The sequence below is a fragment of the Chionomys nivalis genome, chromosome 7, assembly GCF_950005125.1.
Source record: "Chionomys nivalis chromosome 7, mChiNiv1.1, whole genome shotgun sequence".
In the NCBI taxonomy this organism is placed as follows: Eukaryota; Metazoa; Chordata; class Mammalia; order Rodentia; family Cricetidae; genus Chionomys; species Chionomys nivalis.
In genome coordinates, this window is record NC_080092.1 from 89,377,784 (window position 1) to 89,397,100 (window position 19,317).

The window sequence follows — 19,317 nt, forward strand, 5'->3', positions numbered from 1 at the left end:
ATATGCTCTCTCTCTCTCTCAAGACTGAAAAATGACAACTCAGTTCCTGGGCCTATTTCCCAGGTTCATATCAGCAGAAGAGAGAAAGCTCCCCTCCACAAAAGCTCCTACAGACCTGCTGGGCTCATAGTTCCCTGCCCTGTGCTCTGCCCCTCACAGGACCTGGGTGCTAAGAAGGGAGGCAGAAGTCCAGTCATGGGAACTTCGCTAAGGGAGCACCTGAGTCCTGAGACTACCACATACGCCCCCGTCTACAGTCATGAGAATCCAGTGCTCCCAGTAGCAGCATAGAGACTGTCATTGTCCCATTCTCACTGCACCATCTCAGCAGCTCCGTTTGGCTAGACTTGAAAAGATGGAGGAGCTGGAACTCTCTATAGCCTGTGCAAGGATGCCATTAAGATTTAGGTAACAAGGGCGTGGCCGAAATAGCTCAGTTGGGAGAGCGTTAGACTGAAGATATAGCTAACAGTGTGGTGATGATGATGGATAGTGTGGGCTGAACAGTGTGTCCCCCTACCCCACTTAAAAAAAAAGAAAAGAAAACCCCTCTTTTTTATATGTTGGATCCTGGATCTCTGATATAGCATTTGGAAATGGGACCTTTGGAGGAGATTGGGTCATGAAAGTGGGTTCTTCATTGTGACATTTGAGCCTTTATCAGACAAGACTTGAGAGGTCCCCTATATGGTGTCCTGTCCTGGGACTTCTGAGGACCCAGGAAGAAGACAGCCTGTCCCCTATCTGGTGTCCTGTCCTGGGAAGAAGACAGCCTGTCCCCTATCTGGTGTCTTGTCCTGGGAAGAAGACAGCCTGTCCCCTATCTGGTGTCTTGTCCTGGGACCTGCAACCTCTAGAACTAGAGAGAAACAGGTTTATGTTTAATCTGCCTCAGTTTGTGGCATTTTATTACAGCCAAAAATAGATAGATTGGTAGACAGACAGACTGACTGACAGACAGACAGACAGATAGAGAAATGGAAGGTGTGCTGCTTAGACTTTTGTCAACTTGACACAAGTTGCAGTCAACTGGGAAGAGGAACCCCAATTTAGAAAATATGTCCATCAGATGGCCTATAGGCAAGTCTCTGGGGAATTTTCCCTCTTTTGGGGGGGGGTGGGTTTTTTGTTTTGTTTTGTTTTTATTGAGCTATATATTTCTCTCCACTCAACATTTTCTTGATTATCGACAGATGTGGGGGGGCTGGCCCACTGTAAGTGGTAAAACTTCTGGGTCCTGGGTTGTATAAGAAGAGTAAACCAAAAAGTATTGTTTATCCATGGTTCCTGCCTCTGCTCCTGCTTTTGAGTTCCAGCCCTGACTTTCCTGTTACCTGGAAACACGAGGAAATAAACCATTTCCTCCCCACAAGTTGGTTTGGTCAGTGTTTTATCACGGCAACCAAACACCAGACTGGCACAGATGAAAGACATAGAGATGGTTCCGTCAGGGCTCTGGTTTCTGCCCGTGTGAGAGGACTTGAGGAAAGCCCTTCTAGAAGCCTTGACATTCCTTGGATGCTGCCCTCAGCACCACTCACGCCCCGTAACTATTAGATCATCTAGTTTGTGTATTTACCAAACTCTCACTGCTCATCTTTCCCTTCTCCCCACTGCCCTCTGTGACCCCTAAACCACTTGTATTCAGTGAAATGGCATCTTTCCAGCTGCCTCTAGTGTCTGAGAGACCTCGCTAACCCAGAACGACCATTCTCTCGCCGCTCGTCTAAACCAACTCCAGCGTGTTCATCTGAGCTCTTTGCCAGACCTCCAGATTCTTTTCATGCCGCACTGGTATGAGGACCCTGGGCAGCCCTCGGAAGCCCTCAACTGAGAGAGTTCTGGGGTCCTGTGCCAGCCACATTCGCTGCCCCTTAGTTCACGTGTTTTTTTCTCCCAGAATTTTCTTTGCCATCCAATGCTACTCACTTTTGGGAGCACACCTCAAGACAGAGAAGTCGACCAATGGAATCGAATAGAAGACCCTGACTTTAGCCCACAAACCTATGAACACCTGATTTTCGATAAAGGAGCTAAAAGTATACAATGGAAAAAAGAGAGCATCTTCAACAAATTGTGCTGGCAAAACTGGATGTCAATCTGTAGAAGAATGAAAATAGATCCATATCTATCACCATGCACAAAACTCAAGTCCAAATGGATTAAAGACCTCAATATCTGTCAGAACACACTGAACCTGATAGAAGAGAAAGTGGGAAGTACTCTACAACACATGGGCACAGGAGAACACTTTCTACGTACAACCCCAGCAGCACAAACACTAAGGACATCATTAAATAAATGGGACCTCCTGAGACTGAGAAGCTTCTGTAAAGCAAAGGACACTGTCACTAAGACAGAAAGGCAACCCACTGACTGGGAGAAGATCTTCACCAACCCCGCAACTGACAAAGGTCTGATCTCCAAAATATATAAAGAACTCAAGAAATTAGACTGTAAAAGGTTAATCAATCCAGTTATAAAATGGGGCACTGAGCTGAACAGAGACTTTTCAACAGAAGAAGTTCAAATGGCCAAAAGACACTTAAGATCGTGCTCAACTTCCTTAGCAATCAGGGAAATGCAAATCAAGATAACATTAAGATACCATCTTACACCTGTCAGAATGGCTAAAATCAAAAACACCAATGATAGCCTCTGCTGGAGAGGGTGTGGAGAAAGGGGCACTCTCATCCATTGCTGGTGGGAATGCAAACTTGTGCAACCACTTTGGAAAGCAGTGTGGCGGTTTCTCAGGAAAGTCGGGTTCAACCTACCTCTCGACCCAGCAATACCACTATTGGGAATATACCCAAGAGATGCCCTAACATACAACAAAAGTATATGCTCAACTATGATCATAGCAGCATTGTTTGTAATAGCCAAAACCTGGAAACAACCTAGATGCCCTTCAATGGAAGAATGGATGAAGAAAATATGGAATATATACATATTAGAGTACTACTCAGCAGTAAAAAACAATGACTTCTTGAATTTTGCATACAAATGGACGGAAATTGAAAACACTATCCTGAGTGAGTTAAGCCAGACCCAAAAAGAGGAACATGGGATGTATTCACTCATATTTGGTTTCTAGCCATAAATAAAGGACATTGAGACTATAATTCGTGATTCTAGAGAAGCTAAATAAGAAGGTGAACCCAAAGAAAAACATATAAGCATCCTCCTGAATATTAACCTTCATCAGGCGATGAAAGAAGACAGAGACAGAGACCCACATTGGAGCACTGGAATGAAGTCTCACGATCCAAAGGAGGAGCAGAAGGAGAGAGAGCACGAGCAAGGAACTCAGGACCGCGAGGGGTGCACCCATACACTGAGGCAATGGGGATGTTCTATCGGGAACTCACCAAGGCCAGCTGGCCGGGGTCTGAAAAAGCATGGGACAAAACTGGACTCGCTGAACATAGCGGACAATGAGGACTACTGAGAACTGAAGAACAATGGCAATGGGTTTTTGATCCTATTGCACATAATGGCTTTGTGGGAGCCTAGGTAGTTTGGATGCTCACCTTAATAGACCTGGATGGAGGTGGGTGGTCCTTGGACCTCCCACAGGGCAGGGAAACCTGCTTGCTCTTTGGGCTGAGGAGGGAGGAAGACTTGATTGGGGGGGGGGGAATGGGAGGTGGTGGCGGGGAAGAGGCAGAAATCTTTAATAATTAAATTAATTAATTAATTAATAAAAAAAAGTTGTCACTATGTAGTTCAGGCAATAAAGGTTAAAACCTAAAAAAAAAAAAAAGAAGAGTCATCACTTCCTGCAGACTTTCCAGGCCACCCTTGATCCAAAGAGCACTTTCTTCACACAAATGTTTCTTCTTCTGACATTGTTTCCCCAGAGCTGGATGTGTGGTATTTGTGGATTCCTTGAAGACACGATCTAATTTTCTCTTTGTTTTCTATGCATAGTCCAGTCTAGGTCTCCTCAACCCAGCTGTGCGGCATGGATGGGGGAGATAAGCAGGGCGCACTGTCATGAAATGCAGTCTCCAATTCCAGGCCCATCGGGTGGGGCCTCCTCTGTTCAGCTTCGCTGTCCTAGCCACCGGATACTTTAGATCAAGAAGAGCACATTCCCAAAGCCCAGAGATATGTTCACAGGCCTCCATGCCTGACGCCAACCAGCCCACCCACCCTACCGTATTTCCCACCTGATCCTGATCCAGCCACCCTGGCTTCCTTGTTCCCCTCCCTCACTTCTTCCAGCTACCATATGTGATCCACAAACTAACTCAAGCTATACCATGTGTAGACTAAATAAGAAACCTCAGACGAGTCTAAAGAGTTACAGTTCTTTCAAACATTTACTTCGCCTTCAGGGGCATTTAAAGTACAGATTAGACTAAGTTCACAGTACAGCGGTTCATATTTCCAAGATCACTGAACATGACAAACATCACATAAGCAACTTTTGGTACAGGGACGTCAGCTCACCTGTCTTAGTTTTAAAATTCTTCCTCGGTCTAAGAGGAAACAAAATTGATTTCAGCTATCAAAAGAAAGAAGGAGAAAAAAAAAGTTTTTCTCAAAACTGAGGTAGGGGAAAGTTAGTATAATGCCAGATAAAATGCTAACCTTATCCCGCCACATCTTAGAGTTTCTGCTGCCGATGTTGGTTTGAAATGCATGTGCGAGATGAAGAGAACAAAAGAGACACTCTGGAGTCCGGAGTCACCAGTTCGCACACTCTGGCCCACCGGCTGATAAACATGGAGAATGACAATATCTAGAACTTTTTCTTCCTCTCGTTTTAAATAGTGAATCTTTCGTGCCATTGAAGTCAAGAAAAAAAAAAAAAAAGCTGTCCCACTGAGGCTTCCACGGCCCTTGCCTCTGCTGATCCGCGAGAGCTTTTTGCTTTGTCGACTTTGTAGCACGAATTCAGACATCATTAAAATATGTTTCTAGATTTCACCACATTTTTAATATTAAAGAAATGCCTTCAATTGAAAGAGCAAACTCTGCCTGCTCTTCATGTGACCTTTGTTGGTTTGATGTGTTTTGAAAAGATCTGGGCAACAGTTATACAGAGAATGCAGAAATGTTCCCAAAAGTGCGCTAGTAGACAGGATCATGAAAAGAGATTAGCCGGTGAAGCCTGTCTCCCAGCGGAACACTGAGAATGGTCCTCCCCTGGGTAATCTCTTAAGGCTCTATGGTTTTGTCTAAATCAAAAGCAATGCATTGGTCATTTCATGTTCATTTTTGGCTTCTTGAAGCATCTTCCACTCTGTAGCACAGGCTAGCCTAGAACTCACTGTGTAGCCCCAAATGACCTCAAGCTCATGATCACCCTAACCCACCTTTCCAATACTGGGATTACAGGCATGAACCACCACTCCCAGCTCACATTTATCTTTTTAAAAGTAAGTTCCTAGCTGGGCTGTGGTGGCCCAGGCCTTTAATCCCAGCATTGAGAAGGCAGAGGCAGGCAGATCTCTGTAAGTTCGAGGCTAGCCTGGTCTACAGAGTGAGTTCCAGGACAGCCAGGGCAATACAAAGAAAACCAAACCTGTCTCCAAAAATAAAAGCAAAGTAGATTCCTAATACCTGTTCGTATTGTAAATCATACTTCTAATCTAAGTTGACCAAGCCAAGTTAATATTCATTACCAGTTGATCTAATTTTCAAAAATATACATAACTCTCTCTTTAAAGATATTCCACCTCACCTGGACCAGGTGGTTCAAGGGGCCAGATGCTGGGGATATTCTGCTCTGAGTGTACTCCAGCCCATAGGGGGTAAAATGCCTCTGTGCTGGCAAAAACAATCCATAGAATTCTTTCAGACTTCAAAGAAATAATGATTTAATCTTATTTACTTCTTAAATACCATTGATCTCCAGTTAAACAGACAACTTGGCCTTAGGGAACTCAGATTTCTAGTAGAAGAAAGGAGTATGCAAATCAATCATTATCATACTATGTGGCAATGAAGGAAAAACAGGGGCTTTAGAGTAGAGAAGACCTAGTTAGTCCCAGCTCGGGTACCAAGTGTCTGTTTGACTTTGGATGAAACAGTAACTGCTCTAAGCCTGTTTCTTACTTAATAAATAGCTGTCAATGCATCCTTGGGAGTTTTCAGGAAGAGTCCGTGAAGTATAATGTGTCTCCATGAGAATGCAGCTTGGTGCCTAGGACTTAGAAAACAATGCATGCCGACCATCTTCATTTTAACAATGATAGCTGTGAGATGCTCCAGACAGCAAGGCATCATAGCAGAGGATACAGGACCTGAGCATGGAGAGTTCCCTGGCTACCCGAGAGGTAAGAAAGGCCTAGAGGACACAGAATAGGACGGAGAAAGGCTCGAGACTTGCATAGGAAACATCATTGCTTGAACGTGAGGCTGGAAAGGTAAGTTCAGGTCATGACAACAGGTCCTAGATGATGTGTACAAAGAAGTCGTCTTGAATCTGGAGGCAGAAGGAAGCATCGTAGTGTTTTTACTGGAGTGTGAAGGCCAAGGTGACCAGATCTACATCTGACAGATCAGTTGAAGGAGACAAAGCAAGAGAGGGTTTCTGTCCCTATACTGGAGATCAGCATGTGTTCATCCCCAGTCAGAAATCACGAGTTTCTCTGTTCTCTCGGAGCAAGGCCAAAGGCCTGGGCGTGAGCCTCCAAGTCCCCACTACCTCATCGCCACCTGCCCACTCCTACCTTCCCCGTCCCACGCAAGTTAAGGTCCTGAGGATGGGTGCCCTGTCACCTCCACACTCTCCCCCACTGGCAGTTTCACCTGCGCCCTATCCATCTGGAAGGTCTACTTATTCTTCTGAGTCCAGAGTGGTTATCACCTATTGGGGCTTTTCAGTACCCCTGTTAGGAGTCCGTGATTGTGCCTGTTTCAGGAAGCCTAAACGAAGCCTTTTGAAAACGTTGTGCTCCCAAACTTTTAATTGAAGGCAAATCCTCCCCTCTGTTGTGCAAAGGTGAATAGCCCATGCATTTGGTCAGCGAGTGTTTACAATGGTATTTTGAAGTTTTCTGCCGTGAGGTTGTGGGGTCTCTGTTCCCTTTAGTCAGGAGGGAAGGGGATTCGTGCACAAAATCCTCATTAGCGTTAATTGGAGCTGCCTAAGTAAGTCCTGGGTGCATCAGTGAGACAATGGCTACCTTTGTATTCCTGGTTTGTGTTTTGTATAGGATACCATATCTGGCAAGACATGCCTTCTCAAACATAAGGAGATAATTGGTACTTTGAGGGAGAGGTTTAACTTATTTATAACTGTCAAGAGTTTAAATATGCAGAAAAGAAAGAGCAGTCATAGTTTGCCTCTTTTGAAAAATGCCTTCGAACCAGGTCAAAAGTCTCCGACTAAATGAGATATTTGGAGGAGAGTTGACTAGGATTTAGACGTGGACCTTCTGTTGTAAGTTTTGCTTCACAACCAGAAATACTCCATTTATCAGAACTGATCCATCTCGGACTCCCTTTATTTCTAGCATCACTGCTCACCGAGCTCTCCCGGGAGCAATGTAGCCCTGAGTCACTCTGCTGCTTCTGTGCTGATGACGTTCAAGGCTCATGATAGGCAATCACCTGGGGTTTTGGTTCGTTTGTTTGGGGCGGGGGGTCTTTTTTTTTGTTTTGCTTTACTTTGCTTCTTCCCTTTGATTTTCCACCTGCCTTCTTCTGTCTTTTATGAGACCCAAATCTATGCACCTCACTCTAGACACATAGACCATCTCCCCTCTCTAGCCATTCCTGATCTCTCTTTCATCCCACTTTCTTCTTCATTCCCAGTGTGGAAGTCTCTGTGGAGTTTTGTCTTGTCCTTCCCCATTCAGAGAGCTCTCCATACTTAAAGCATCAATTTCCTCTTCTAGCTTGTAATTATTAGGTCTTCCCTTCTGGCCTTCCCCATGACCTCTGCTCACAAACATCTCTCTGGCATATCACAGGAAGGTCAGGCAACCCCAAATATATCATTTCCTCTGCCTACTTCCAGGCCAACTCCATCTACCCATCACCCTGTCCCCATAGTACGTACACAGTAGGCACTGACTGAGGTGTAAACTCCCTGGTCACTCTCCTCATGCTTCTATCCTCAAAGCCAGCTGTCAACTTCTAGTCTGTGACCTCAGAGGTGACATCTCAGGGGAGTCTCTCACCTTCTTCCGTCACTATAGTAGCTATCCCTGGAACCCCAGGCTAGCCCTGCTGTGAGATGTCTTCACCTTGTTTCTAGCTGCATCCTCCCTTTTCTTCCCTTTCCCAGTTGGAGGAAGGACAGTGTGAGGTTGGACGTCCAGTTTCCTTCCTGCTTCTCACAGCTGGTCCCCCACTATGAACTATTTCCTTGTTGGCTGGGATAACATCTTATCTTTCATATTTTATGCAAAGATTTAAAAATGGTTTTTGGTTTTTTTTACAATGTGTGAAAGAATATATGTCAGGTGCTTCATATGATATCTGGCATGTATCATGTCCACGAGTGTGAAGTTCCTTCACTTCATATGGCATCTGGCATGTATCATGTCCGCGAGTGTGAAGTTCCTTCACTTCATATGGCATCTGGCATGTATCATGTCCGCGAGTGTGAAGTTCCTTCACTTCATATGGCATCTGGCATGTATCATGTCCGCGAATGTGAAGTTCCTTCACTTGCTGAGCTTTTGCTGCTTCATTAAATCTAACCCTGTTGCCATGACCTTAACTGCCCATCACAATTTCAAGGTCCCACATATGTATTCATATCATATCGTAATTCTGTTCAACCACCGACTCTCTTGCACTTTTACTCTATGTCAAGTGCTCCGTGTCCAAGAATCAATAGGATTTCACACTGAATGCGAGCTCCAGTCTGCAAGTCTTTTGAGGTCCTTTATAAAAATCAGTTATGCAGTTGGGAGCCTTCCTCCCTCTGCCCCTTATTTGCTTTGGGACTTAGGTGTAGAAGCTGCCTTTACAGGAGTCTAGTCTCCACCAAATAGGACTAGCACTCTCTAAGAAGCTCAGACCCTGAAAACAGACGTAAAAGTCACCCTGTCCCTCCTCCAAAGTTTATTGTTCCCAAGCCCTTTCTGAGCTTATAAAACAGAGAGATCACTACCCTCTAACTCACATAGATTCACCTCCCCAGGTGCACAAGTCCTCCAGTGTCTACCTCCCCCCAGACTCCATGCATCATCCTTTCTTGTTCCCTTGCAGAGCCGGGGCCCTTAAGACCCCAGCCCGCCTTCCTCGGAGGGAGGAAAGTGCTCATAGTGTATGTCAACCTAAGCAAAGGAGAAACGTTGAGGGTGATATTATTAGGAAGAGAAGCTTGAGAAATGAGAAGAGGAGGGAGAGTTCTAGGCAGAAAAGCTCTGGCACTTTGTCACAAAGCAAGAGGCCTGGGCCATTTCCCCTGCACCAGTGTGGAAGATCCGACAGTGGTGAAGGCAAGGCCCTGTGGAAGGAAGCAGTAAGGGCGAAGCTAAGGCCCGCCTTGCCGTGAATCTCCAAGATCCCTTTTGATCTCAGCAGCTCTGTAGGCCTGGGTGTTTGTCTCCAACTTTCTCAGCTTTGAAGCTGGCCTACTTATTAATAGCCACTGTGCTGATTAAGAACTGCAATTCCGTGATGAAAGAATCTGCTCTTTGTATTTAGGGAAAGCTTTTGTGATTAATTTACTCTAGACTTTCTGAGGATCCTGTCATTTTAAGATAAAGACCGACTTAACACCAGCAGTTGTGGGAACTGAGGTTTGGATTCATTGAGCAGCAAATATTTATTGAGTTTCCACCATATGCCAGGCACCATGCTAAGCCTGGGTCTTCAGCCATCAGCAAAATTAACACAGCCTCTACCCTGTGTCACTGACAGCTCATACAGTTCGGGGAGTAGCCAACTTTGTATAAAGAGCCAAGCTGCGACTATTTTAGGGCTTAGGAGCCGTAGGGGACCTGCCGTGACTATTAAATTCTGCCATGGTCCCTCAGAAATAGCCTGTGTCCCAGGAAAACTTTGTTTACAAAACTGGCAGCTAGCCAGCTTGGTCTGAGACTAAAGGTTCTGTTGTTGTTGTGTTTGTTTCAATTTGGAGGGCTTTGTTTGAGTTTTTGATTTTTATACATTTGTTAAGACAGGGTCTCTATATAGGCCAGGCTGGCCTTGAAGTCTTGGTAATCCTGTCTCAGTCTCTCTGGGCTGGAATTAAAGGCCTGCACTACCACGCTGGTGAACTAGCAGCCTGACGGTCACAGGCCTTTGGTCTAATGGATGCAACACACATGAATGCAAGTTAATATTTTGCTTGTTCTGCATTGTTGTATCTAGCCTGTTATGATCACAGATGACAAAAACTAGAAAATCTCGGAGAAGGCTGGCTTCGGGGATAGTCTGCTAAGGGTCCAGTTTCTCTCTGGTTCCCAGCCCTTCTTCCCCTGGAGTGGCTTTACTGTCTGTCTGTGTTCACTCCACTGTAGCAGGACAGCAGGAACATTAACAACATCCCCTAGGGAAAAGTCCGGGGGATGAGATCAGAGAGCAGAGGTCTTGTGATGCTCATGAACTTGGGTGCCCAGACTCAGATCATGTGCCCAGGCCTTAATCAGTCATTGGCGACATCATGATTAAGTTAGGTCCTGTCACACTCTGCCCCAGCCTTGGGTGTGATGGAGAGGAGGAAAGATGAATTCCAGTTACCAGAGGGCTGATGACAAGTGTGGGGTGACATAGTACTCATACCATCCATCGGGGGTGCTGAAAGCCCCTCCTGATGCCACACCTACATACAGGCTCTAGTGATGCTGCTAAGCCTTTCTGTCTCCATCAAGAAGTGTAGGGCTTGTATGCAAATACCCCAGATTTTAGTATTCATGTGCTGTATTTCCCGTTACAACCTCCGTGTTTATTGTGTGTTTGAGTCTTTGGTTCATGAGCATTCCTCGTCATTTTCTCTTAGAGTACCTTGCTGCTTGCCCATTCTTCCAAGTGTGTTAGCATTCTAAGTAGTCTTAGCACACCTCTCCTTTCTGTTTAATGACGGGGAATCACTTGATCCCCAGAGCTGGGCTTAGAGCATCGAACAGGAATCAAAGCACTGGGACCAAATGGTTTTGTTACTTTGAAGCCATCATTCTCTCCACAGGACCAGAACACTGAAAAAGTCACCGTTTCCCAAAACTCATCCATGCCACCTTTGAAACAATAGAGGTTGGCAATTTCTTAGCTCCTCTACCACCCACTTGCCTGGGGTGGGGGGTGGCCCACCCAGGAGCCACTTCCATCTCTCCTGCTGGAAACTGGCCCATCTACACAGGCAAAGGAGGACTTCCAACAAGCTACACTCTTAGTTTGGGAGACAGCCTTTAGACAAAGAGCTAAGAGAGACTATGCTGAAGGAAGAGCAGGGAATGAATATTTAAAGGATCTTCAGAAAATTATGGCTACTTTACATTTTCACTTTATTTTTGAGACTCCAACCATACAAGCTGTGCTGCAGAGAGAGCACCCTTCCTAACATGGATCTTCCTTGGCAGTTGCTGTGGCAACACGAAACACCTTAACCCCGATAATGATGACATTTCTTAGAAGGCAGTGCATTTTCTCAGCTGCTCTGCAGATTTTTTTTTTTGCATCATCTTTTACCACTGTTTCTTTCATTTTTATTCTTCAAACCAGAAAGTCAGGCATGTAAGTTCTAAATTCTCACTCCTCCAAAGGGCCAATGCATAAACTTTTTTGCTATGCAAAGGCAAAAGCCCTCTCTCTGCATTTCTGTGTATATTATCCCTGGTAGTAGAGATCTAACCTCCCTTCTTGTGTCCTGCTCCTGCCGATGTCCTCTAACCTGCCCTTAAAAACGCTTGAGAAGCCCACCCACCCCAGTGCTCATCCGTGCCCCCACCCGCCACAGTGCTCACCCGTGCCCCCACCCGCCACAGTGCTCACCCGTGCCCCTCTCTATAAAAGAACAGTATATACCATGAATCCAACTCTCCTCCTCTTCTCTCTCCCTTCTGCTCACTGTGATCCACACACCAGTCACACTCCATTTGCTTTACAGGCTTCCGATAAGCCAGGTATTAAAAGGACACATTCTGAGTAAACCAGCCCACAGTGACTAGAAGCATCAGTTAAATCTCCCTTAGCCTCCCCTATGTTTCTAGTTGGTAGAAATCCAGGGATCAAATTTTAAGATGACATTCTTCCCTTAAATTCAAGAACTAGATGCAGTATAATGGCTTCCCACTTATAGACCCAAGTTGTAGGCAGAGACTGGAGACTGTCTGTCTATCTGTCTGTCTGTCTGTCTGTGTAGACTGAGTGCCTGCTTACACACCCCTGCTCATGTGATGAGCCCTCAGTCCCCAATGATTTCGTATATGGGACCTTTGGGAGCTAATTAAGTCAGGGTAAGGACCATGTTCTAAGAACAGGAAGAGACCAAGTTCACTGTGGTGCACACAGTAACGAAAGACATGCATGGATATCACCAGGGGACCCTCGCAAGCACTGGGTCATACAGCCTTTTATCTTGGGCCTCCTGTGCCCGTGACAAACTTCCCTGTCATCAGCCTAGAATGGGAACCTCGGGATCCAGAGGTGTAGATGGGTGCAGCATCAATCCCCCCAGGTGAGAAAGGCTCTAGAGCAGCAGAGATGGCTCAGTGGGTAAACACAAGTGCTGGCAACACAAGCCTGATGACGTGAGTTCTGTCCCCGCTACTCGTGTTTCAAAATAAAAGCCTAATTCAGTGGTGTACCTCTGTAATCTCAGCACTCCTTCTTGAGATGGGAGACAGAGACAGAATCATCCAGAAGCTCACAGACCAGCTTGAGGTCCACAGCACAGCAGCAACACCAACAATATGGACTGCCTCAACAAGGGTGGAAAGAAAGAACTCTTGAGAGTCGTCCTCTGAACTCCGCATTTGTGCCGTGGCACCTGCTTGCAAGCCGACGCTTACGCTAATTGATCTTTTTTTAAAAAAATTAAAAATCAAAGATAAAAATAGCAATTTGTTTATGAAAAGAGAGGGGAAGAAGAATCCTAAGACCTGTGTTGGGGAAGCGCACAGGGCCCTTGACACGCTGAAAGAACACAAGCGCAGCCAGTGCTCAGGAGCTGGGTACCAGTGAGAGGCGGATGTGGCCACGGGCGCAAGGCCTTCTTGACATCAGAGAGGATCTGAATCTTGACTCTGTTTGAAAAACAAACCCAACTACTGCAGTGTAAGATAAATGCCTTCCAGATTAAGATGGTACCAGTGGTGACAGAGATGAAGAGAAACTGTCAACGGAATTCTCGTCGCACCCCTTCCTCTCTGCTGAGCTTCAGTGTGACAGGAACCTCTAGGTGGGGATGTTCTCTGTCTTTACAGGGCTTTCTAAAAACAAGTTCTTGGTGGTGTCATGCCCTTCTGGGAGGACCAGGCTGTCAAGTGCGGTCAGGTGTTAACCATATATACACCCCACTTCTACTCGGCTTCCAGGGGAGCTTTCTTCATTACAAAATACCATTGTTTGTTATGATGCTCTAGTTCCCAGTGGGACTGTGGTAGAGAAAAATCAGATGAAGGGAAGTAGAAAGATGAATAATCACAGTGGACAGAGACTCTTATTAGATGAGATGTGGCTGAGGAATGTGGAAGAACAGACGATTATACGTGGTGCTTTCTGAAACTGGTGGGTGTAGAGGGTAAGATGGAAATGATGCTGACAGCCCTGGAAATTCCCTTTCAGAGTTCTTAAGCCAACACAGCCATCAAATGCTTTGGTGTTTAATAAATTTATTCATTGGCATAATAGGATACTATATACTAATGATTTTAATCATTTTAAAATTTTTATTTATGGGAGCAAGGCAGGGCACACCACAACACGTGTGGAGATTGGAGGACAATTTGCCAGAAGTCTGCTCTCTCTGCTGTATAAGGTCATAGGGATCGATTCAGGTCATCAGACTTGGTGGCAAACACCTTTGCCCCTTACACACTGAGCCATTCCACTAACCCACACTATATAATTAAATCCTAATACTTTATAATAAAGCTATATGCACCAGTTTTACTCTTTCATCAAAGAAGTGTATGCCCAAGCCCTCTGATTAGACCAGTTCTATCCTCTTGCTTCTTGATCTTCTGTAAGGCTAGTTTATCCTATAATCACCACTGAAAAAATGTCAGGAGGCAAAAGGAAGAAGAGTGCATGTCTCAAGCTTGGTCTTTACGTGAAGGTTGTCTCCCCTCCTTTTTCATATCAAATGCATTGTGGTGTTTTGCTTTAATTCTAAACTTAACACAGTTTAGAACCACCTGCGAACAGACTCTCAATGGAAGACTGCCTAGATCAGTTGGCCTGTGGGCATGCCTCTGGGGGACTGTCTTAAATGAACTGATGTGGAAAGAAACAGTCCACTGTGGGTGACACATTCCCTAAACACAGGTTATTAAACAGTGGAAAAAGTGAGCTGAGCACCAGCAAGCAAGACAGCACGGCTGCGCTCTTTTCTCTGCCCTTGACTACGGATGTGTTGTAACTAGCTATTTGTCTTTTACGTCCCTGCCACCTTGACTTCCCTTAGTGAACTATACCCTGAGATTGTGAGCTCAGATAAACCCTTTCTACCCTAAGTTCTTAGGTTTGTTTGAGGAGGATGGTTTGGTTTTAGTTTGTTTCTGAATTCAAACATCTTATCACAGCAACAGAAATGAACTAGAACACACTTCCTGGGTCAGAGGTGGAGGCGTCTTATCCACAGCTTGGCTTACTAGAAGAGAAAAGTTGCAAACAGAAGAAAACACAACAGATGGAAGGGCAGTGTGCAAGATAAGAGGCTGCATGAAAACGTGGTGAAAAGGCCACTACACTGTCAGGGGAAAGGGTATAGAAGGCACTGCCTACCTGCACTCTCTGAGCAAGACAACTAGCAACTTCCAGACAGTGACTGACCAATGGTGCTTATTCTTTCGAGGGCATTATCCTGGTGTTCCGGTGGTGACTGACTGAACCAGGAACGGCTCTCTAGGCTGCCCCTTTGCTGTACCCAATTATTAGAGAGCAAGTTCAAAAGATTAGACTACGTAATGGTGGCATTGGCTTAGTTTACTTTGTCCTTCATTACCAATTTTCAATTGAACATTCAAGGGAGTGGCAACAGGAAACAGGTTCTGTTCTATGTCAGATGATTGCCTCAATTCCTATGCAAGAGACGGAGTCATGGCCCTATATATCCCTTACCCAAACCAGTCTTGGTGAGCCTTCATCATCCCTTCCCTAAGATGTTAGAATGCTCTGTTTTCCTCAACAACATGTGGGGGTGGGGAAGAGCACTTGACTGCTCTTCCAGTGGACCCCTGTTTTATTCCCAGGACCCACATGTTGGCTCACAACTATCTATAACTCCAGTTCCAGATGATCTGATGTCCTCATCTGCCTCGTTAGGCACTGAATGCACATGGGGCACAGACATACATGCAGGCAAACATTTGCACACATAGAAATTAATAGTCTTTTGTAAAAGGAGAAAGAAAGAAAAAATAATCATACAGGCCAGAGAAACAGCAGCAAGGGCTCCTTTGCCTGTGACATACGCTCACTGATACACAGACAGATACACACTTCACTGAGTGCTTCCTTCACCTGTGACGTACACTCACTGATACACAGACAGATACACACTTCACTGAGTGGTTCCTTCGCCTGTGACGTACACTCGCTGATACACAGATACACACTTCACTGAGTGGTTCCTTCGCCTGTGACGTACACTCGCTAATACACAGACAGATACACACTTCACTGAGTGGTTCCTTCGCCTGTGACATACACTCACTGATACACAGATATGCACTTCACTGAGTGGGCTGCATTTATTTGGGGGAATTTATAAATCTCTTGTTTTATATTAAGAAATACAGTGCATTTATATAGATTTTGTCTTATAATTATATCTTTAGTATGTTAACATTTTAAAGCAATGAGAAAGGAAGAGAATGATTGAGAGCCAAATATGGTCCTATAGAGATTTCCCAGTGGTTAGAGCACTGACTGTTCTTCAGAAGAGCTCAGTTAGTTCCCAGCACCCACATGGCAGCTCACAGCCATCTATAACTCCAGGGGATAGATGCTCTAGCACAGTTGTCGTGGGTTGTTAGTAAGTAATGAAATTAATCACTATAACACATTTCTTCCTTGATTCTAAAGTTTAATGGAAAAAGAATTAGGATTTACAAGGCAGTGACTTTAAATTAATCCCAGCAAATCTACAGGCCTGCCCTAGCTAACTAAATTCAGTTGTCTACATTTCCCTAATATATTTCTTTGTCTCCAGTTGTTTGATGAACTGTATATATAAAACATTGCAATTCAGATAATTTACATGTAATGCAAATAGTCAATATTTAAAGTATTCTGTTGCATCTTACATTACAAGGAACATAGCTGAAGAAAGCCACTGCTTTTTGTACACACAGATTGATGTAACATCCCTGCAAATTTTCCAAAGGTGTCATTTCCACTACCTTCGCTTACCCGTTAAGATCTTAGAAGTAGTATAACCACCAAAATGCCCAGGGATAGTGCACACCACCTTTCCACCTGTGTTGGAGGCTTGGGGACACAGCTGTGCAGATCCCCCAGCATTAGTGTCTTTGTCACCATATGAATCCTACCAAGCACTTCAGTAGTCTGCAAGAGTGTCAGTCAAACCAGAGGCATGCTATGATTGTCCCCAACCACAGTCTGTCCTTGTCATAATTTGCATCTTGGTGCAGAAAAGGCCTCAGAGGGGCTGGAGAGATGGCTCAGCGGTTAAGAGCATTGCCTGCTCTTCCAAAGGTCCTGAGTTCAATTCCCAGCAACCACATGGTGGCTCACAACCATCTGTAATGAGGTCTGGTGCCCTCTTCTGGCCTGTAGGCATACACACAGACACAACATTGTATACATAATAAATAAATAAATATTTAAAAAAAAAAAAAAAGAAAAGAAAAGGCCTCAGAGTTGGCACAGTGGTCTTCCCCATAAGAGGGATGAGAGAATGCTGTTTATTTAATAAGACGCTGAAAGTGTGTTAACAGGGATTTTCTTTAAGATTTATTTACTTTTTTTTCATGTGTGAGTGTTTTGCCCTCATGCTATGTATATGCACCATGTGTGTGCCTGGCACCTGAGGGGGCAGAAGAGGGCATCAGATCCACTGTAACTGGAGCTATGGGCAGTTGTGAGTTGTCATATCAGTGCTGGGTCCAAAGCAAGAGCAGCAAGCTGAGTCCTCTCTCCAGCCCTGGTGAACAGGGACCATCTGTGCCAGGACCATGTGTTCAGGCTGAGGAACTTATCACTGTATCAAGTTCTTCACTTTAATGCCATTTATTATATGCTTTCTGACAATAAATTTAGAAAACTGTTTGTGGGTGAATAGATGGTTTTTGAAGACAACTTATATCCAAAACAGTTATTTCTGGGGTATAAAAGTTTTTTTTTCCTTACTTTAGATAACGTACATACGACAAGAATATGAAACAAAATTCAAAGGGTTAATGCCTGCATCTCTGAGACAAGAACTTGAGGATACCATTGCTTCCCTGAAGTCACAGGTAACTCCTAGAGCTGAGCATGCTCGAAGATGTAGGTGTGGCATAGGTGGGCATGCCTTCTGAAAAGAAGCTGGCAACTAGCCTGATTCTTCCTCGCTCCAGAAGTCACTGTGAGCCCCACACTTGCCCATCACCAGCGTGAACTGGGTTAGTTCCCTGAACCTGGGTCAGCCATGGCACCTTTCATTCATTCACAGTCCAGTGCAGTTTCACCGTTCCCTCCTGGCTCAGGGTCTCAAGTGCCTTTCTGCAACACACTGCTGCTTCCTCGCTGTGCTAAAATACAGAGGAATGAAGCATCTTTAGTTTAGAAGCATTTTTTATGGTATGTTTTATATGGTTTTCAAAGATATATTTTTTAAGTCCAAGGAAAAATAGTGTTGCTATGCAAGCAATTAGGTTTGCTGTTTCTTATTGAAGTGTGTGGTTCCTAAAGTGTAAGGTGAGAGGTGAATACTTGGGAAACTGAGGCAGGAGGATCATGAGTTCAGGGCCAGCCTGAACTACATAGCAAAATCCTCTCTCAAAACAAACAGACTTTTGTATTAACGGTTGTTTTAAGGGTTTTTTTTTTTTTTTTTTTTTTTTAGGGAAGAGGGGATTGAGATGGTGTTTTACCCTGTAGCACTAGCTGTCCTGGAACTTGTTCTGTAGACCAGACTAGCCTGGAACTCACAGAGATCTGCCCGCCCCTGCCTCTTCGGGATTAGGATTAAAGTTGTGTACCATCATGTATTGACTGTTTCATTCACTGTCAGCCTATGAGGGTTTTTATGTATTTTTGTTTTTTATTGTTGTTGTTTTAGAAAATGTCTCTACTTAGTTCTGACTGTCCTGGAACTCACTGAGTAGACCAGGCTGGCCTTGAACTCACAGAGATCTGCCTGTGTCTGCCTCTGGGATTAAAGGTGAGCGCCACCACACCTGACAACCTATGAGTTTTGAACTCCCACCTGAGGAGTCTGCATAGTCTTATTTCCAACACATCGGGAAACTGAATGCTAAGAATTGTACCTGGCACATAGCAGGTGCTCGTTAAATAATAAAATAATCAATGTAGTTTAACAATCTCAACATGATGTATTTATTATATGTAAAATAACTGTGTGACACCAAACATGGTGATGTATACACCTTTAATCCCAGTACTTGGAAGGCAGAAGCAAGTGGATCTCTGTGAGTTCAAAGACAGCTTGGTTTATATAGCAAATTCCTGGCCAGCCAGGGCTACACAGTGGTGGGGAGGGAAAAAAGGATTGTGACGTTTGCTTGGGTCAGACTGACCTAGAACTTGCTAGGAAATACAGACTGGCCTCCAACTCCTGAGAGCTCTGCCTCAGCTTCTAGGTCTTGAGCCATCGTGCCCACCTGAAGCAGATGTTAGCTGATGCTTTCCTGTTCCCCTCAGCAAGAAGGCCGAAGTGAAGGGTCCTTTCCATCAGTCCTCTTCCTGCTGTCCCCTGCTGCCCTTGGCGGCTACTAACAGGTTCTCTGTGCTGACCTCTGCATATGAAGACAAATGGCTGGAGAGCACAGCACAAAGGGCATGCAGATTTTTTTTATGTGAAAAGCACTCAGAGGTGTGGGTTACTCATCAGCTTCTCAGAGGAGTGGCCATGAGGTCAGCTACAAGGGTCTGATGCCCTCAGAGGAGATTCTTATTTTGGAGGCACGGGGGCGGGGCTAGAAACCAAATACCCACCTGCGTGGCTTCTGTTATCGTTCATATCATCTCGCTGTGACAAAAGCCACTTCAACC

The 19,317-nt window shown here is 44.9% G+C and overlaps 1 protein-coding gene across 2 annotated transcripts in view; it reads left to right on the plus strand.

Annotated features, from left to right (window-relative positions):
* The window catches only part of Cep112 (centrosomal protein 112), a 448,529-nt gene that overhangs the window by 366,884 nt on the left and 62,328 nt on the right, over nt 1-19,317 (plus strand). For both annotated transcript variants that reach the window (XM_057774090.1, XM_057774091.1), the window contains one exon: nt 17,457-17,558. In XM_057774090.1, coding sequence (XP_057630073.1) covers nt 17,457-17,558 — 102 coding nt within the window. The remainder of the gene's footprint in view (nt 1-17,456; nt 17,559-19,317) is intronic.